This window comes from Phoenix dactylifera, chromosome 1 (assembly GCF_051530095.1).
Source record: "Phoenix dactylifera cultivar Ajwa chromosome 1, Ajwa_hap1_PhDact_Kaust_v1.1, whole genome shotgun sequence".
In the NCBI taxonomy this organism is placed as follows: Eukaryota; Viridiplantae; Streptophyta; class Magnoliopsida; order Arecales; family Arecaceae; genus Phoenix; species Phoenix dactylifera.
In genome coordinates this window covers 67,814,364-67,836,151 of record NC_143190.1, presented here as the reverse complement: position 1 = coordinate 67,836,151, position 21,788 = coordinate 67,814,364, and the positions used below count along the sequence as shown (strand labels likewise).

Sequence of the window (21,788 nt, the reverse complement as noted above, 5' to 3'; positions counted from 1 at the left end):
CTATATTAAAAAGTCCCAATTTTTTCGCATCTGCATATGAGTTGTAGCCCTACGAAGAAATGTGTGACAAGGGTGTAGTTTTTCCATATCTGCACTTGGGTTGTAGAAAAAAATCTGTTGTCTCATGGAAAACATGAGTTGCAGGCTATAAAGAGATGTGTAATAAGTGTCCAGTTTTTCCGCATCATTACAAAAATGTAAAGATTATAAACTTTTAGATTTCTTTGAATTGCTTACGGTAGACTAAGCTTGGCAAAGAGAAATTTCAGATAAAAAGTCTAACCTCGAAGAAATGAATTATGTTTCTTTATTATAAATTATAGCATGACTCAACCCGGACTTGAACCTGATCGGATTCGGACCCGTCCTGGACCCAAACTTTTTGGATTGGAACCGGATTATACATGGACCCAACCCGAGTGGCCTGTTGAGTCAAAAATTGTAGCCATGGATCTGATTCGACCCTACCCAATCTTTTTACTGAGTTAGATCTGGGACTAATATTAGAACCTGAATAAGGATCCGAATTAGGTCAGGATCATTCATGACCCGGTCTAACCCGACCCATTTGCACTCCTAAGGAGATCTATAAGTGAACTAATTATAGATTTATACAGAAATAATATTACTTATTTATGCATTATGGCTAAGCTTATGTGAACAAACTCTGACAAATTAATTAAATTTTAATTATTGTTATATATTTTTTCAAAAAAAAAAGGGTGTCCAAGTACGAAACAATATCTACCAACCTGCTGGTGGAACAAAAAAACCCTTGGATTATTGGAAGTAATATATTGACTTTGAAATTCATAGCGGAGAAAACATTCAAATGAACATGGCCAGTGTGTTGTACGTCTTTGGTTTTGAGTGTCACAAAAATGAACGTAAGAAAAGAAGACTTTGTATTTTAACATAAATAAAAAGTCTTTTTTTATAAATTTATATTTAAGCTATAGATAAAAAGCTAATGAAGGGCCTAAGGTTGCAGCCATGATGGACCCATATAATGACAAGAGAATCAAAGATTTTCCTAGTTTTCAGCATGCTTTGACTACCATTTTTAATTCCCAACACAGAATCGAATCTCTGACCAAGCCACTCTCCTTGCGGCATGCCACTCCGAAAAGGGTAAAATTCTCGCACTTTTCCAGAAGAATTAGTAGCCAAGTTAGGAAACTTTTACGTATAAAAATCCCCCGAGTCGTCGAGAAAAAGAAGGTGCTTTTCCCCATCATTTCAACCAAGAGCATAAACTACTAAATACCTGCTCCTCGGCCAAACTTCCACCCCCGGCGGGGCTGCGGACGGGAGGAGAAGGAGGGAATGTTCCAGGTTAAAGGAGAGATGAAAATGAAAAAGAAAGAAAGCATCATGATTACATAAGAAGTAATGTTCTTCGCTCTTACGGTTATTCCTTCTTGTGTATATTTTATTTTCCAAAGAATTTCCTCTTTGCTTTCCGGAGTATTATTTAATGTAAAGGAGATATATCCTTTAATCCACTTTTGCGCCACAGTAGATTTAAGCACGTCATAAGTTAGAGAACCTTCTCTTCTTTTAAGTTCCCTTACCCCAATTCTTTTTATCACCTTCTCTTCCCTCCAAATAATTCAACATACAAAATGCCATGATACTCGATAGAAAGTAGCACACCGATGAAACAACATCTACATAACAAACGCAGTGGAGGTCGTTTTCAAGGCAATCCTCCCTTGCATGATACAATGATATATATGAGAGAGCGGGGGAGGGGTTAGGAGGAGAATGAATGCATGGGTGATGATTGGCGACGGGAGAGGTGGGCAGTAGTTTCGGATTTAGAATTACAATACGCATTGGAAAGTGGTATATGTGGGAGGATGGGAATAAATGGAAGATGATTATTTTATATGGAGGGGAGACCAAATGGGTGTAGCTGCTTAATTATTTATTCCATTCAATTGAAATGCAACAACACACTGCCTGACTCCTCTTATATAATCTCTGCAAACCTTGCCTTTCTACTCCACACACAAATCCTCTCTCTCTCTCTCTCTCCCCCTCCAACCCTCCTCTCCTCTTTTCGATCAAGTCATATCCTTGGAGATCATAGAAAGGTTTGTGGTGTGTGGGAATGAAGGCTGACAGAAGAGAGTGAGCACATATGGTGTTTTCTTGCATGGGGGGAGAGTCCATGCTCGAAGCTATTTGTGCTCACTTCTCTGTCTGTCAGCCACCACCAACTCCCTGTATTTTGGTGCGAGTGTTGGTGTTGTTCTTTTCCTACAGATATATTACGTGAGATGTATATCGTGGGTGGGTATTTTCTTTTAGTTCTAACGAGTATACTGGAGACAGCAGGCAGTCTTCCAGTGCACCGCCGGTCTGTTTGATTTACCCTCGTTGATGCATGGCAGGCAGTTTCTCAAGTAGCAAGTGCAGATTATCAAAGCCTGTAACACGCACCAATGATCCAATCATCGTGAGTATTCATTGCCAAGCAGACTTCCATAACGTGATTTATTGGTGGTTTACATAATTAAGAACGATCCAAGCCCAGAGTTCCAAGTTGTGAATCCACTACCAGTTTATAGGAAAAAAGAAATGTTACCCTCAACTCGAGGTGTACCATGGAAAATTATACCCTACACTGCATGCAACATGCACAGCCAATTACAGCTGCTCGATTCCATGAGCGCAAATCATCAAGCGCTCGTTTCGATGCATCTCTACAAAAAGTCAGAAACGAGCTGCTGTGATTATCTGTATGCACTGCTATATGGTGCATATAGTGTAAGGTATATACCATTCGCTAATCAAACCAAGAAACACTCCAAAAAAAAGGTTTGGGATCAAACAGTTTTCTTTGTGCTTTGTCAGCTATGGAAAAAGCACAACAGCAGTGATTTCCTTCACAAAACTTCTTCTATCAACGTTGTTTCTGCTCAATCATCTTGCACTTCAAGTCCTTTGCTCGCCTGAGTCCTCGATGTAATATAATTCCTAGTGATCTCTTGTGCAGGCATAGTTTTATGACCTTATCCTCTACAAACACCGCGTCAATAAAATTGGGGCGACAGTCCACCCCTCACCATTTACATTAGAAAAATAATACCTTAGGTAATCGAACTCCGTCCGATGGTTCTCAAATTTGACCGATTATTAAAGGCCTTTGCTGCTTCTACGCTGTGTATGCTAGTGTACTCAACTATATGCTAACAGAAATAATATAGAAGGATCAGGGAAATATGCAAGGTACAAATTTGGAAAATAATACAGAAGGCACCTAAAAGGCGCAGCCATGTATTATCATGCAAATTTGGAATTCTACAAAAATATATATGCTTTTTTTTTATATCTTCCCAATACTTGTTTCAATGCTGACTTTGATGCGTTTTGGATTATGAATTGCTTTTAAAATGCACACCAAGGCAGGGCTCAAATCATCATATTAATTTAGGTCATTGTATTTGATCTACTTAAAACATGGAATGCAGAGTGAAAAGAAAAAGAAAAAAAGAATTCTTATATAATTTTAGAGATTATATTTAAATTAATTTGAAGCTAATTATCTACCCAGCATTCGTCCTTGTCATATGCCGGACTACACCAGTAATAATTTAAACAAAGGCAAAAATAACTTTAAACAGAAGACCATTAGATTTTGCTCAAAGCCTGGTGTCAACCATCCACCTTAAGAGAAATTACAAAGTGTTGGGAGTCATGCAGTCAACAATCAGACATACTGCATACAATTGCTGTCTAATGGAATGGTAGTAACTTGACGGGAGACGTGCCAACCAGTGCTACTTCGGTTGTGAAGCTCCCAATTCCAAAAGAAAATGCTCACGGAGCTGCATGCAACCGTAGCTGCTAGTCCATATGGCATCACCATCAGAAAAACTATGCCCCGTGCTAACAACGTCCCATAAGTACATCCATAATCATTCAAGAAGCAGAGGAGAGCACTTCATATAATATATAAGAGGAAAGTTTAGGGGCGCTTTGCAGCTCCTCCCAAGCCATCTTCAGCAAAATGCATTTCTATAGTTCTTTTTTTTTTTTTGAATCCTCCATGCACACATGAACACCTAGAGGCCACCAGATACTGTTAAGAATTAAAGAAATGGCAATGTCAACACATTCAACTCAAGTTTTTTCTAAACCACATAATACTACATTGCAAAATACCGGCAAAAAAATGCAGGATATGTCTCCTAACAATAGTCATTATGTTGTAGTTATACCAGTTTTTTTTGGTCCAAGACATGGGAACTGCAATTAGCTACAAAGAAATCATGTTATTCCAAAGTGGTAACCTAGCATTATAAAAACTGTAATAAATAAATAACGTACATGTGCTATATCGCTCAAGTCATTGTGCTCATTCCCCAACTCACTATTGTCATAATCTCACATCAACTAATAAAAAGGGTACCATATGCATTTATTAGCCTGGGCTGGTCCTCCAACCAAATGCTTAAGCTTTTGAGCCAAGTCCATAACAAGTGGTATCAAAGTCATGCTTGTGCATCACGACACTTATTAGTCATATAGGCCCCTCACTATGGGATACCAGGATCAAGGAGAACCCAAGCCATGGATCCCTCGTCCCCTCTGAGTAGGAGCCAACCTCACGAGGGGATCATGAGGTTGGATGCGATAAATTGTCACAATTCCACATCGACTAATAAAAATAATGCCGCATGGGTTTATTAACTTAGGCTGGTCCTTTGACCAACAGCTTAAGCTTTTGAGCTTATTGGGATGTTGGAAGATTCTCAGGTTTCAGCATCATTGTAGTCATCAAGAGAGAGAGAGAGAGAGAGAGAGAGAACTACCTTGAAGATCAGAATTAACAAAGTTCGCCAGGCTCGTCACAAACCTTGCCAACTGCAGAAAAATCAGACAACATTGTAATGCAGTTGCACATAAATGACAAAGGTTCAAACAATTGATAGACTCAGGTTTCTTACCTGGAAGATCAACAGCTAAATTTGCTTGAGCATCGGCATCAGAATTGAACTCCTTCAACAGTGACAGACAGAAAAGCCTATGTCAGTACAAGAGGCATAAAATGACAGGCACAAGCATGTCAATAATGAAATGGTTAACTGTTTTTTTTATAAAAAAGTCTCTAGTTACCAAAAGGAAAAATGAAACTATGTTTTCTCAAGAAACTAAAAACTTCAGACCATGGGAACTACCACCAATATGTCAATTCTGACATTATTCGTGCTACTAAAAGCAACCATAACAAGTTTTTTTTCTTTGAAAAAAGGTTTTTTTTTTTGCATGGAGCCTCTTATGCATTATTTATTGCATATAACTCCCTTTCCTTATCCTAATTGCTGCCAAATGCCTCTATTACCACAAAAAATTCCACATACCTCTACCATTCAGCAGTCTCAGCAAACAAGAAAAATTCTTGGAATACTACAAACACTAACAAGTAGTAGCATAATGCTGCAATTTTACAATGCAATTGCTCTTTTACCCCTTGAATACACTGACAAATTATAGAGCTAGATTGGATGACGAGAACATCTTTTGTTTAGAGTCTTTGGACCTAGCATCCTCTTGTTATGTAGATACTGGTACAGTACAGAGTGGATTACTAATACATGGTAATTAAATTTTGGTTTTCTTTTGCATATGTAGTTCAATTTTATAAACATTTACTTTAAAAAGTAAAGGCATTTCTGAGTTTAAAGAAACAAAATGACAGCTGCATCATATATTTGTAGCAATATGCTATTAATATTCCTTGTGTACTAAAAAAACAGTTAATTGGGAAGTCATTTGGGAATTGTTGTGGCAATGAAGGTGTCAGCTACAAATAGCAAAAAGAAAGGGACTCATAAAAATAAACAAAAATCTAGGGGGTTCTACGTGCCCTCACCCCGTGCAAGCCACCCCAAAAAAAAAAAAAAAAATCCAAGAGAGAGAGAGAGAGAGAGTCATCTTGAGGCTATATATCCTTGTATCAGCACAATAAGCAAGGATTTCCTTTGTATCTTACCAAAGAAAAATTCAAAAAAAAAAAAATGCAAGGCTTCCACTGTACATGTACGTGCTCAAATTTATGAATGCAACAACTGCTCCAAAGAGCAGACTCCAGAAAAGACAGCCTGTTGATATAAAATCTCCAGATTCTAGTATATAAAGTTTAGCATATTCACTTGAACAATTTACTGTGCCATGGCAGTTTGTACAGTAACATGAAGGGATGAAAAAGGAAGCATTTGCCTTGTACCAAACAAGAAGGATTTTGCTCATACTTGAACACAATATACCAAACTGCTTGAATGAGACGGAATTCTTTTTACCCTTCTAACATGGCTGATCTTGAATGATAGAAACATGTCCTTCAGGCCTTTTGCCTCTTTACACAAGTTAGCCATATTTTGGTTCTTAGTTTGCCAAAGATCCTGTACCTGTTTTCAGGAAGTACACAATGTCACTGCATCACAGGAGATGAGGCAATACAACATTAGATGGTAAACAAAGTTGTATTGATAAAAGTCTCAAAATTCAGAAGACGGTTGTTTTGCAGAAGGCAGGCTAGATGACAAATGTATGACAACTGTATTTCTTGAACTGGACTGAAAAAATTGAAAGGGCACATACTACAAGTTAGTTTTGTATAAGAATTATTGCATTGATGGATACCAAGGGGAGGATATCAGAGGCTCAAAACAGGATACAAATGTCTCTCCTCAAAAAGCTTATTGTAGGAGAAAAAAATATTCCACACATCCAATAAAGCAACATTCATAAATATCATTAACCACAGCAAGCGAACATAGTGATCATCTTTGCTAAAGGCCGAATTCTCTTTTCCAAATTGCAACCATAATACACGTGATAATACAGGACACAGGACTTATTTGTACTGGACCAGATAGGATGAAATCCTGCTAGATTTTGTGATCCAATTGGATTTCTCAGCTGCTCTTTGGTTTGGCACAATGTTAAATATCATACCAAAAACTAAAATCCCATGGAAACATTTTTTAAGAAAAAAAGTTTTCGAAAGAACATTTCACCCTAAAGGAGATGATGCATTTCGTTCAAGCCTCTCTAATCATCTTTGAGAAGGTGTTCACTCCAAAAGCAATGAGTCCATCCCAATCCCCTTTGCTCCCCTACTCACCAATGAAATCCTAACCCTCCCCTCCTCGATATGCAAAACCTCCAAAACTGCCGCCACCTGCCAACTTGCACCACTAGTGCCCTCTTTCTTCCACTCACCTCCTTCCTCACTTTCCACCTCCATCATTCCCACCCAAGGTTCATCGTATCATATCAGATCCCATACTAGTACCATCATATTATCGTATCCGTACACAGTACGGTACATGACAACAAAGCATATCGAGTGTCGGAACAGTACAAAACAGCATATTGATTCAATACCGATACGGTACGCTTGGTATGATATGGTACCGATTAGTACAACAAACCTTATTTTCAACCTAAACCCTTACATGACTATTAGCTGCCCCTTGACCCCTCAATTTTCCTAGCCCAGCACCCCTCACTTTTTACACCTTGAATGCCCATGGACATCCACAGCACCAGTATCTCTCTCATCAACATATTCCCGTTGGTGGCAATGGAGTTACCAGCAACACCTTGCCTGGTTCATTCTTTGCTCTACTTAGGTCTGATCCTAGGCCAACTTAGGGTTATGCCCAGAAAGGCTCTGGGCTTCATTTGGACAAGCTCAAACCTAGCCCATGGCCCAAGCTGCCTCCGCAATAATTTCGTCCTCTCTCTATCTTGATTGCTCTCCACCATGCCTCTCCCAATCAGAATGGGTGTAAATGGTACCTGAAAACCCGATAGCTCAACCCAGTTATATTATAATAGTTGAGTATGGATCCAATTTAAGTTTCTAATATTATTGGATTAAAGTAAGATTCCATATATAGGATCTGATTTCTTACTAGATAAACTTGGACATAGCTAAATTCAAATTTGAAAAATCAATAACTGAAAAGATATACACATAACGTATACATATTGTTGTGGTTCAAATTAGGCCCAAGGGTGACCACGCTGGGGGAGTCAAGGGAGCTGCTGGCTGGAGCGGAGGAAGAAGCCGCTTCCTGCGCACCGGCGGACTTGCACAAAGCCTCACTGGTGGGGTTTTGGTGAGAGCCCTCCGATGATGAAGTTAGAGTGGATCTCCATTGGTCCAAAAGTCCTTCAGGTGTTATCTGATGGGGCTATTTATAGTTTCCGTAGAGGTGCCCAGGTAGCGAAGGTATGAACCGTCCTCATCATAGGAGATGGCTTTTAGCCAGATGGCGCGCAACTAGAGCTTGCTTGAGGCGCACGGCTTAGGCCGTTCTTGTGAACGATAAGGTGTTGGTAGATGTGGCAGGGCATGGCTGGGGCAGTAGGGCATAGTCCCTGATTGATATGTCGTGGCGTGGCCAGCAAGCAAAGCATGGTGCGGTGAGGCTGCTGCAGGGCATGGCCGCAGCATGTGGACGACAAGATCGGCTTTCTGAGGTCGGCCTTCTGAGATCGGCACGGCCTTCTAGGGTCGGCCTTCTGAGGTCAGCTCGATCTTCTGGGGTCGGCCTTCTGAGGTCGGCTCGGCCTTATGAGGTTGGCTCAGTCTTCTAGAGTCGGCCTTCTGAGGTCGGCCTTCTGAGCTCGGCTTGGCTAGAATTGGGTGACTTCATGCCGAAAATAGAACGATCCATTTTGCCTCCCATCATTGCCCTCCGACTTCCGAGTTCGAGTCGTTTGTTGGCTCGAGCGAAGGAAGTAGCCGAGTTGTCGATTGTCCTGTAATTCAGCCAAATATTTGTGAAGATATATGTGTCGAGTAGGGCGTACCTCTCGTGTCGTTGAAACTAACGGCTTTAGGCCGAGCTTTCCGAGCCGAGCTAAACAACTCTACTCTGAGGTCGACTTCGGCGGCCTTCTTTGGCTCGTGGTTGCTCAGCAGGGCACCCCCACTCAGATCGAGGCGCGTCGTCACAGAAGGTGTCGAAATAGCATCGAATTGTCATCGAACGTCGTCGAAATGGCGTCGAACGTCGTCGAAATGGCGTCGAACGTCGTCGAAATGGCGTTGAATTGGCGTCGAAATGGAGTCGAATTAGCATGAAATGGAGTCGAATTGGCGTCAAATGGTTCTGCGGTCGAGGGAGCCCCTTCAGCTCACGGTCGGCAGCGCTCCGAGCTCGGGCCAGGGCGCGTCGTCGTTTGTGCATCCAAGAGTATGAGGCCCTGCCCCCCGAGGTCGAGGAGCCATCATCATGCAGGATTCATGGCCATCCAGGAGCATCTTCTTCCGCCAGGCCTTCTGATCCTTCTGAGCTCGGCCTTCTGATGTCGGCTCGATCTTCTAAGCTCGGCCTTCTAAGGTCGGCTCTCAACAAAAGCACCAACTGTTGAGTTCACGAAAAACGAAGGTCGGCCTCCCGTCGTGAGGTATTGTCCGTTCTGGGGGATCCGCATAGGTACTACGCCCCCGCACGATTTTGTTCCTTCAGTGCGGGATCTAGTCTCGCTACCAAAAGGGCCCTCCTGGCTTGGGGACCAAGCTCGGTGGGAGCTTCGATGGTGGCGACGCTCTACAGGAAAATGGCATCGCAAGCAGTGTCCTAAGGACTCATGCTCATGAGGAGGGAGTACAGGCTGGTCTCCTACTTGCTGCAGGCTTTGAACGGCCGCAGTGAGCGCTTGGACTTGTTGGACAAGTAGGTTGAACTACTCCGGCTGGACCTGAGAAATTCAGTCCGCCGGTTCTGCAGGGCGTGGACTTTGGAGCGAGTTGTCAGATGTTGGTGCCCGGCTCCTCGATGCATTTGAAGCTCCGTGACCCCTTAACCTCATGATCACGACTCAGGCCCTTCCTCTAGCACCAAATATTGTGGTTCAAATTTGGCCCGAGGGTGACCACGCAGGGAGAGTTATGGGAGCTGCTGGCTAGAGCGGAGAAAGAAGCCGTTTTCTGCGCACTGGCGGACCTGCACAAAGCCTCACTGGTGAGGTTCCAGTGAGGGCCCTCCGATGATGAAGTTAGAGTGAATCTCCGTTGGTCCAAAAGTCCTTTAGGCGTTACCTGATGGGGTTATTTATAGTTTCCGTAGAGGTGCCCAGGTGGCGAAGGTATGACCCGTCCTTATCATGGAAGGAGATGGCTTTAAGCTAGATGGCACGCAGCTAGAGCTTCCTTGAGACGCACGTCGTAGACCGTTCTTATGAATGGTAAGACATTGGTAGATGTGGCAGGGCATGGCTGGGGCAGCAAGGCATGGTTCCTGATTGATATGTCGTGGCATGGCCAGCAAGCAAGCATGGTGCGGTGAGGCTGCTGTAGGGCATGGCCGCAGCATATGGACGACGAGATCGGCCTTCTGAGGTCGGCCTTCTGGGGACGGCTCGGCCTTTTGAGGTTGGCTCGGCCTTCTGAGGTCAGCCTTACGAAGTCGACTTGGTCTTCTGAGGTCAGCCTTATGAGGTCGGCTCGGTCTTCTGGGATCGGCCTTATGAGGTTGGCTCGGTCTTCTGGGGTCGGCCTTATGAGGTCGGCCTTCTGAGGTCGGCTCGGCCTTCTGAGCTCGGCTTGGCCAGAATTGGGTGACTTCATGCCGAAAATAGGATGATCCATTTTGCCTCCCATCACATATTATATATAAATATAGAAATATAAGGAGGATTGGCTACAAGACATGGCTATATTATATATAAATATAGAAATATAGATGCAAGTTTGGAGCTTACGCATTTTAATAGATCCGAACCTGAATCGAAACTTAAAGCCTTATTGAGTTTCTATGCACGTACAACATAGATCTGACCCGAGCCTGACACATTTATAGCTAAGGCTGCAAATGGGTCGGGTTGACCTATGACCCGACCCGACCCGACCCGCTTAAACCTGACTCGACCCGACCCGCTTAAACCCGACCCGACCCATTCTAGAGGACCGGTGGTGCCGGGTCGGGTTCTAAAATTGGACTCATTCCATTTTTCAGATCAGGTCTGGGTTTACCCGACCCAATCCGACCCGACTCTTTTGAATTTTGGATAATTTTGGGTTTTCAACCCTGAAGGTTAGCACTAAGTTGATTGACCGTATGTGTTCAAATTTGAACTACCCAAGTTAAAGTGTGAATTAGTTAGATGGGTTGGTTAAGATTGTTGGATGCTATATATTCTTTTGTTATGAGCTTTTAGGTCTACTTCGGTAGCAGGGAACTGGTACTTGAAATGCCTTGGTGGTACCAACGCACAAGTACTGGTATCACTAGTGTTGTACCATCACTCTAAACCCGTGACATGAGGCATCTGGTCGTCAAATCGATAAAGATTAAGAATAGAAATTAACAAGAAGATAAGACACAAGAAAGGTCTACAAGAATAGGAATCTCTAATTTCATTATATTAGAAAACTTTTGGATCTGATTGAAAAACCAAACATATAAATTTGTGAAATCATAATTTGTTGCTCAAAATTTAAAAACACATCACAACCCACCTATCTTTGTTCGCCTATAAAAGATGCTAACTAGCATACATTTTATTAATTAACCTGCTAGCTTTGAACATCATTAGCAAATCAATGTATAAAAGTTTCTTGAAAGTTTTTCTTAATACCTCCAAGATAGAAAAAGAGCTTTCTAATGCTAGCAAGCATGAAATTCCACATCTACTTGGATTTCTATATAGTAGTTGTTGTTCTTGTTGTTGCTGTCTCTCACAGAAATTAATGAGTTGAAACATTTTGTTATATTCCTGCTATCACTTTTTAGTATTTTGCAGCACTATAAAGGAGGCGAACATGAGCTTGGTACGTTAACATAAATCTCAGCATTGAAGTTCTGGGACATAATATTCTAACCATCGTACCTTTTGGTTTTAAGAGACTGAAGGCACCTTTTGAGAGAAAAAGTAACTTGAGAAAAAAGAGAGGTGAAATAGGGGATGAAGAGAGGAAGACCCGAACCAGACCTGAGCCGGACCCAAATTTTTTGGGTTGGGATCGGCTTGTACATGGACCCGACCCGACCCGACCCGAAGGACCCGTTGGGTTAGAAATTTTAATGGACACTACCCGACCCAATCTTCTATTAGATTGGATCTGGGTCCAACAATAGAAACTGAACAAGAAACCAGGTTGGGTCGGGGCCACTCATGACTTGATCCGACCCGACCCGACCCATTTGCACCCCTATTTATAGCCTACCAATTACTCCTCATGTCATTCAGTGCCACTACATGGGGTAGGCACTGCTAATACACTAATAAGAGAGTGATCAATGCAAGGGAGAACCCTCCCTGTCAATATGGCCCTCATGACTTGCAACCTACCACCCTAAACCCCGCCCCTTGTGGCCATTGTCATTGTCATCACCATCAAGGTTCTAAAAGATCTTGATAATCAACAACTGACATGGTGACACCAACCCCTAGGAGGGTCTTCTTCCACCCTTCTTGCCATAGGGGCATCATTCTTAGAGATTGTGGTAGGCAACAGCTACTACATTGATGTCAACCCATTGGAGGCTCTTCACCAATGCTTGTCATCGTCATGCGCCATTCTCAGAGATCATGGTGAACAATGGTCACCGAGGTGACACCCACCATGGGAGGCTCTTTATCAATCTTCTCAAGATACGTGCAGGTCATCCATGAGAGTGGTGGTGCCACCCCACTTCATCAACCACGGTCTCAGTAGAGAGTCCTCTATAAACACCAAAGGGGTTGGGCTTGTTGCTTTTTTTGTAAGCAGACTTGGGTTGGCATTGAATCAAATTGGCTAAGCCTAAGCCTAAGGCAAGCCAGCCCAAGCCCTTGCTCTACTTATTTCTTCACTACAACAAAAATCCTACCTGTTCTAAACATCCATATGTTAAATAAGGAAAAAAAATAAAATCTTAGATTTTCCTCCTACATCATTCAAATCAACATCCTATTGGATTTGAAGCTGGCAAAGAAATTCTTCAGATTATCCAAAAGGGTTTTTTGCATGAATATCCTCCTAAATATTGAAATTTGCATGAATACCCTCCTAAAATTGATATTTGCATGTATACCCTTATTTTTCTTTGTTCTTGCAAGTGTGCCGACACCATCTAACGCCGTCAAAAAATTAGCGGTTTAAAATTAAAAATGACTGAAATCTCCTTAATGAATAGATATGCAAAAAAAAAACGTTTATAAGCGTATATACTATATATGCAAATAATACTTAATGAAAGTATTCATGTAATTTCACATATTTAGGAGAGTTTACATGCAAAAAATTTTAATTTTATCTTTTTCTATTTCAACCTGTTTTAACACTCGGATTTGTCTAGTGCCTACTTCTCAATGTTTTTCATACAAATATTACTTAAAAAAAAAGATTGATTCGACAATTAGATAACAAAAAGAGTTATAAAAGTTCTTTCACTAATTATGAAATTATTCTATTTTATTCTTCTTCATTTATAACAAACTCTATATTTTATTTTATTGAAACATAGCTTATAATATTTATTGTTATAGATGCATATATGAGGGCATATATTAGAATATAGAAAAAGATTAGGGCACATGATAGATTACAATGATCAAGCTTCTTTGCTACTGCTATGCTTATGGATGGAAGAACAACATCAATCATCTCCAAGCAAAATCATTAAAGGACTTTGAACCGTTCATACTTATTAACAACCTCCACGGCCATGTGGTAAAAGGCCTCCCTAAACAAATCCAATTGTTAAAACAGGTTTGAAATAGAAAAAATTAAAATTAAAATTTTTTGCATGTAAATCCTCCTAAATATGTGAAATTGCATGAATACCCTCGCAAAGTATTATTTGCATATATACCCTTATAAATATTTTTTTGCATATCTACCTATTAAGGATATTTCAGTCATTTTTAATTTTAAACCGCTAATTTTTTGATGGCGTTAGATGGTGTGGGTACATATGCAAGAAAAAAAAAATAAAGGGTATACACACCAAACAAGTATTTTATAAGGATATACATGTAAATATCAATTTTAGGAGGATATTCACGCAAATTTCAATATTTAGGAGGGTATTATGTAAAAAAACCCTATCCAAAATGTCCCTTAGGTTGCTTAACCAATCTATTGTAACAATTCTCAAGGATAAAGCTTTTACCAAAAGGAAAAAAAAAGACTAATAAAGTAAACCAATAATATTTAAACTATGAGTAATTGAAAACCATAATGGTCTAGATGATTATGTGGAGAGTAGGATCGTCATCAAGGATAAGCTAGAGAGCTAGCAGCAAGATGTATCAATGGACTTCAAGGTAGAGACGAAACTCCAATGAGAAATGTTTCATATGAAGTGTATAGGCTCAATGCTATAAACCAGACAAGGGTTCACTCTAGAAGCAAAATATAAGTGGGACATAGAGTGCCAATTTATGACCCGACCTACAACAAGCACGATACAAGAGGGTTCGGACCAGGCATAAACAGGTCAAGTCGTAAGCAGTAGACCCGACTTAACCTATTTATTAAATTGATTAGGTTCAGGTTTAGAGTCTTGACTTGTCTAACCATTTAATAATCGAGTCAGGTAAATAGTTGCAATCCAACCCGTTTAACCTGCTTGACTCATTCCAACCTATTTTTTGAATGAGACACATGGGTTGGCTCAGGTTACCTATTCAACAAATAGGTTGGGTTCGATTTTGGATTTCTAACTCATTTAATAAACGAGTCAGGTTTTGATTGATAAGTTTTCGTGATACCTATTTCTCAAACCAACCCGAACCCTGTCACCCCTAACCAAAAGTGGAGGAAGCTTTGTAAGTGCAATAGTGGCAGTGGGAAAAGCAAGTCTTTGGAGAGGGAAAAAAGGTTAAAAGGTTAAGGAAGGATGACGCAAGTAGATGGAAAGAACGGCCATTGGAATTAGCTAGAGTAGCAAATTGCTCACTCAACAAGAAATTACTAAGGATATAAAACCCAAGGTAGAGAAATCATGATAATAATTGTTTTTATGCCAAAAATGAATGGAAGAGGGGCACATCTATATTCGAAAAGAATTGTTAAAATGGGGCCTTGTAATGCACAACAAAGCCTTTCTTGAGAAAGTGAGATCAAAAATATAAGGGTTAACCTCAGCTTGAGCGCCAATTATAAAAGCTCTCAAATGTTGATGGATCTCACTTTGGTCGATAAGGAGAATCATATGTATGTAGGCTAGGGCTTGCAGATCATTTTTGAGGCCAAGGCAGTAGACCTAAAGGCGTAAAGATGCCAATTAGCATGAAAAGACATTCCTAAGGCAAGATCCAAATTAAGAAGAAAGGAAAAGGTGTTGCTTATCAAGAAGAATGATTTTTTAATACCAAAATTATTGAGATTAAAAATAGATAATATATGAGCAATGAGATGTTCTCTCTAATACCAACATAATGAATATCCTTGTCAAGTTATTATTGAGGAAGCTTCCTAGAGGAGTGAACCGGCAAGACTAGCTACTGTCATCAAAGTGGACAGATCTTGGTTAGTGGTGCAAGGAAGCAAATCTTTTTAAATGATTGATGTTAAGGTAGCTTTGCAGAGCCACAGCTATAGTAGAATCTCTGACTGCTGAAGAACAGGTTCAACAATTTAACAAATATGGTATCAAGCAAAAATCAAAAATTGGTACTCCGATGGTTGTCATGTTGAATAACTCAAATCATGCCCTTTATAAATTTTGGTCTCTCAACATAGCTATCTAAATGTCTATTTATATATGTCAGAAGTTATTTAATTCGCTTAATTATTTAAGCATTCATGTAAAATATGAAATTCTGGTCTGCAATATCACACAAAAATGTGCATGCATGCACCCACACACAGAATAATTGATGCAATTGTTGGAATATGCCATCTATCTAATATCTATGATGATGCAACAATTTGTATTTCTTACAATGCTGCCTCCTTTAAATGAATTGCAAAACATAAAATGTGTTGCACCTAAGATGTAAGATGAAATAAAAACCAAAGCCTTCCTTCCTTCCAATTACCCAATTGAAGATTGCACTCCTCCTCCTCTTTCTCTCTCTTTTAGTATCCCTTTATCTATAATATTTTATAAATATTATTGCCCATAATGATTCCAGTTAGCATCTAGTTAGTCAAGTAATTGTATCTTATAGCTATTTCTCATAACTATTTCTTCTATAAAGTAGCCAAACAAAAATGATTTTTCCAATTGCTTAACCATTCGACAGCTCATTAAAAATATAAGGCTATTCATGTTTGAGAACCAGATAGCGTTTAAAACTTGTCTTGACAACCATAGTCTAAACAATTGTAGTGGAGTCACCATATGTGCAACAAGCATCATACTTGAGTCATACAAAATAGACTAAAGCATTTGAACAATCGCTCCCGCAACAAAGAAGATTGCTTAGAGAAGCCAAGGGGTGGAATTACCAAATCACAAAGTGAACTGAACATGAGACAAAGTCCTTGTTGTACTTAAGAGAGTAGAAAAAAGCAAGTTTTTTGCCAGCTTTGCCAACCAAGGTATACAAAAAATATGAGAACAGCAAGTGCTTTGCCAATAGCACTGAAGTTCTGAAACCCTAGCTTATTAGCGTTAATATGCCGCCTTCATGAAAAAGTGAAATATGAAAAACTGTAATAAAAGTAGGTAGTAACCTAACAACATGAATCAAACCACATACCTGCATACAGACAAGATTAGAGTCACCTTGCACACGAATTTGCTTAAATCCTTTCTTAAGAGCATATTTCATTCCTAATATCAATGCTCGATATTCTGCAACATTATTGGTCACGACACCCAAACCTTCACGGAGCCGAGAAATCTTCATTCAAACAAGGAATCAAGCTTGTCAAGGAAACAGTAACTCATCTAACATAGAAACACGCATAGGCAAGAGTTCTGTGCATCTCTACCACAGTTCCATCTTCAGTTCGAAGAATTGCTCCAGCACCAGCTTTTCCGGGATTTCCTTTTGAAGCACCATCAAACTCCAGAACACAAGACATCTGGATGTATTAGACCAATTTTATCTCCTGCTGGATACTTAATGAGAAAAATAAAAAATAATACGGAGAATGGAAGGCCAGGAAAATATAACCAATAACGTAGAGACTAGAGAGCATATATTATTGTTCAGGAGCAGGGTGAGCTAGAATCATGTACTATATAAAATTATAAATACAATTGATTTCATGCATAATCATGTATTAGTTAATAATGTAATGAAAGATTTTCGAATTATTTGAGCCACAAGATCAATATAAATATTAGAGAATCAAGAGGTTCTTCTGATTCATGTCTTTCAGACCATAAAGTTTGAGATGCAATTGTCCAAATTCCAAGAAACAATGTAAAAAAAATGGCAGCTATAGATTAATGAAAGATATAATGATGGAGGTATCCATTAATGGTTATAATTTATGCAAAGATATATCTTATTTTAATTAGGGCTGGCAAAATGTGACTGACCTGTCAACCCAGCCAATGTTCGACCTACCATAAGTAGGTTTGTGTTTGGGCTAAATGTGTTTAGATCGTAAACAGGTCGACTCGTTTAACCTATTTAACATTCAGGTCGGGATCGGGTTTCAGACATTTGACCCGTTTAATATTCGGGTCGGGTTGGGTCATATAACCCATTTAACACCTGTTTAGCTTGTTTAAAACCTACTTAATACATTTCTATCTTGTTAAACCCAACCCGCTTAACCTGTTTAATCCGTTTAATTCCATTTAACATGTTTAAATCCATTTAACTCGTTAAAAAACCCATCTAATCTATTTAACCTATTTAACCTGACTTGACCTTTTTAAACCCACTTACCTGTTTAATAAACAGGCCGATTTCAGATTTGAATTTTTGACATGTTTAATAAATAGGTCAGATTTGGATGGACGAAGTTTTGACCCGACCCGACGCGACCCGATTGCCCCCCCTAATTTTAATCACGTAATAGGAGAAAAACACACGACTAACAAAACATGCTTATGCTCTTTAAGATGAGCTTGCCAAAGACAATTAGAAGTATGAAGGAAACGAAATGTCGATAATCATGAGAAATTTTTAGAAAAAGAAAAAGAAAAAGGAAAGAAAAGGATAGTAAAGATAAACACTGGATACAATTTCGAAGCTTATACATGTGCGTTCCATATGACTGCTGTTTTCTAGGCTTGAAAGTTGTTCTTTGTAGGTTGCCTGGGGGCCCAAACCATGCTGTCACAATTAGAGAGGAATTTGAATGAAAAGTTGTCCAGGACCGCCCCAACAAATAAACCCATCTTGGATTTTCTCTGAACCAGATGATGCGATGGTATATTTGTGCTGATGCAAAATTTTATTGAACAATAATACAAAGTAATGATTAGGCCAATGTGTTCTTTTGCTGAATACTTGAACGAAAGTGCTCATACAAAGACACTTTAGGTGCATCATGGTTATATCAGTATATTAATGTGACAAAGACTTGAACTCAAGATCTCATAAGACCGCTTTGTTAATTTCTTAGTGCATATTAGCATTTCCATGGCTCAAAAAACACCTACTATTTTCATCAAAATCATGGCCAATTTAATTGGTTTGACTGCTTTGAGAGGAGGCACGTGGATCGAGCAATTTTAAAGAATTCCCCACCTGATTCCAGACAAGATGGAAATATATTTCATTTCCAGTCAAACCCCATTCAGCCAAATTGCTCCTCAAAATATAGGATTAAACATGTATAAGGGCATAAATCCTTAAATAATCACACGAAACATGAACAAGATATGCATTCTGCCTGGGATTGGCATAGGATAAAATTATAAGTCAACCTAGGCTACTAGAGAAACTAAGAATATAATAACAACTTGAGGCCTAAATCTATTTTAAAAAGAAGAGAAAAGAAAAGAAAAGACCTAAAAGTGTCTATATTCAAACAATCCATCAACTTATATCATCAAACGCAGTTTGCATAAAACTTGAATTCAGAAACAAATTTGTTGAAGCAAATCCAGCCAACAATCCTACTACATAAAATGAACAAGTTTGCAAAGCACGTAAGCACTAGGAAACATCTCCATACATGATGGAAGACTGACTGTGGGTGGTATAGAAGAAAGCGTTTCCCAACCACAGAAAGAGCAGCAGAATTACATGCTTTAGTCATTAGCTATGGAGAAACTCACATAATTATGTGAAATTGGTTGTGCCTTGACAGAGTGCCCTAGTTTTAAATGTTTATTTGCCTGTTGGTCCTGTTCAGTTGAGGTGGATGTAGATCCAGTTGCATCCTGTTGGACAAAGCATATAGATTGAGCCAACTGTGAAAGTATGAGAAAACACCATGGCATAGATAAAAACATAGAAAGGCTCCTCTTGAAATATGTTGTTCAAGAAGCAGAAAAAAATCCATCACATAGTTGGCTTCATAGATGCTACGGCAAAGAAAAAATGTTACAGGCAAGTTCTGCTAGGCTATTAAAAATACATCAGATTATTTTAGTTCCTTGTATTTCAGAGGTAAATGACAATTCAGATCAGATAAGCAATGAATGCGTTCATCCATCAACAATATAAACATCATAAGCATCTTTTATAATTATCATCATTTCATTACATACGAATTTCAAATCTAACTTGGATCCCCACAATGACCTCATAGCCATATTGCACAGAAACAAATTGTCAAGTACTACCCAACATTTCGCTATAATTAAGAGAAACTTCTAGATATGGACCTAGATGATTAAGAGATGTGCTGGCCACTCAATCCATATTTCAGTTTATATGTCTTAAGACACTTAGCCATCCAAAATGAAGTACTTTAAGTAGTTCTGAAAAGGTGTTGTGCAAGCATTCACAAACCCATGTATGTGCACATGTTTTTTTTTTCTTTTTTGGGAGGGAGGGGAGGATGGGGGCATTCTATAATCACATGCATTTGCTAGCCTTTTACCAAAATTATTGTACCACAAGTTGGAAGCAATGAGCAAGCTCTGATCACCATGCAGAAAAGTGCATAAAGTTTTCTCAAAAGAAGGCCATACAAAAACATCAAATAAAACTCATCTGAGGGAGAAAACAGAGTGAACAAATTTGTTGCCGGAGTACCCTACAATCATTTCACAGGGATATAATGAGAAAGATAAGATCAACATGCTTAAAAATAGGATGCAAGATAAACATCAGTGGTGCTGGCTCTTCTGTTAATGAAAATGATATTTACAACACTCAAGACTTCTAAATAAGCAAGATCTCTCGCTCGCTCTCTCTCTCTCTCTCTCTACCAATGTGCAAGATCTACATAATGCATATAGAAATGTATACATACATATGCGTATGGAAAAACACTATTTAACAAAAAGAATCATCTTTCTTGATTATTTTTCTTTTTCTGTTTAAAAAGAGATGTAGAAAAACTTACCTTTTCCAATGAAGAAATAACAATTGTGTGAAGATAATTGATAGCCCTCGTATTTGGCAAGAGATTATCTTGTTATCTTTTTCTTACGAAATGGACGAGGACCACAAGAAATGAACTAAGCAAACAACGATTTCTAAGAACTCATGTAAAGCTAGTAACCATTCCATGACAAAAATCTTAAATGAAACAACTCCAGAATGAAAAAGCCACAACTCTAAGTCTCTAACCATCTAATCTTTTATCATCCAAAGCTCAAATGATTTTTTTTCTTTGGGGTGTGAGTAGGTGGACCGGGTGAGGAGCTCGGGGTGTGGGTGGTTCGAGACTTAAACAAAAAAGTGAACCCAAACAGAAATCTAAAATCAACAAAAAAAAGGCCAACTATATATCTAGATAACCAACATCCTTGAATCACCACTTGGGCCTCTCCCGGACATTTGGACCATTGGTGATAGCATCTTTCCTTTAAGAATCACCTAAAATCAGCGTATGAGAAGAACTGCCAAAGGTGGAGTCAAGGTACGTGGAACCGACCGAACCGATGTACCGATGAAGACCGGTACCGGTTCGGTACCGGTTCCTGTGAAGAATTGAAGAGAAAATTATTCTCCTTCTTATTCAAATCTGCTGCACAGTTTTTTGAATTTATACACTTAGGGAGACTAACTAAAATAGAAAACTATCCCAACTTAAATCCCCACAATTAAGGGATTATCCCCACAATCAAGGGATTGTCATAACTACAAAAATCCCCTAAATAAAGCATAACAATTTACACCATAAATACAATGATTCCCTGATTTCCTATTATTACACACACACAGTTTCCTTATTAAGAAAAAATCGTGTTTTCCCACACTCCCCCTCAAGCTGGTGAATGGATGTTATCCATTCCAAGCTTGCTAATCATCTTTTGAAATATCACACCAGTTAGTCCCTTGGTCAGCACATCCGCAAGTTGTCCTTCAGTAGAAACGAAAGGAGTACAAATCAAACCACTGTCTAGCTTTTCCTTTATGAAGTGTCTGTCAACTTCCACATGTTTGGTGCGGACATGTTTTACAGGATTATGTGCTATGTTGATGGCTGACTTGTTGTCGCAGTAGAGTCTCATTGGTGTCTCCCATTCTATCTTTAAATCTTCTAGAATGATCTTGAGCCACAATAGTTCGCAAATCCCTAGAGCCATTGCTCTAAATTCTGCCCCTGCACTAGACCTTGCTACAACACTCTGTTTCTTACTTCTCCAGGTTACAAGGTTGCCACCAAGAAAGGTGCAATAACCTGATGTTGATCTTCGGTCAACTGGGGACCCTGCATAGTCAGCATCTGTGTAGGCTTCAAGAGTCAATTTTTCTCCTTTCTTGAACAGAATTCCTTTTCCTGGAGCTGCCTT

The 21,788-nt window shown here is 39.5% G+C and overlaps 1 protein-coding gene across 21 annotated transcripts in view; it reads right to left on the bottom strand.

Annotated features, from left to right (window-relative positions):
* Window positions 1-3,504: 3,504 nt before the first annotated feature.
* Window positions 3,505-21,788, bottom strand: part of LOC103723714 (uncharacterized) — a 58,098-nt gene continuing 39,814 nt past the window's right edge. For 8 of the 21 annotated variants that reach the window (XM_089926846.1, XM_089926842.1, XM_089926864.1 and 5 more), the window contains 7 exons: window positions 19,155-19,259; window positions 16,904-16,996; window positions 16,669-16,812; window positions 6,264-6,419; window positions 4,959-5,010; window positions 4,824-4,875; window positions 3,505-4,090 (listed from right to left, as the gene is read on the bottom strand). In XM_089926846.1, coding sequence (XP_089782972.1) covers window positions 4,838-4,875; window positions 4,959-5,010; window positions 6,264-6,419; window positions 16,669-16,812; window positions 16,904-16,996; window positions 19,155-19,259 — 588 coding nt within the window. In that variant the 3' untranslated portion in view covers window positions 3,505-4,090; window positions 4,824-4,837. The remainder of the gene's footprint in view (window positions 4,091-4,823; window positions 4,876-4,958; window positions 5,011-6,263; window positions 6,420-16,668; window positions 16,813-16,903; window positions 16,997-19,154; window positions 19,260-21,788) is intronic. The other 13 variants (XM_089926854.1, XM_089926867.1, XM_089926855.1 and 10 more) reach the window with 6 other exon arrangements.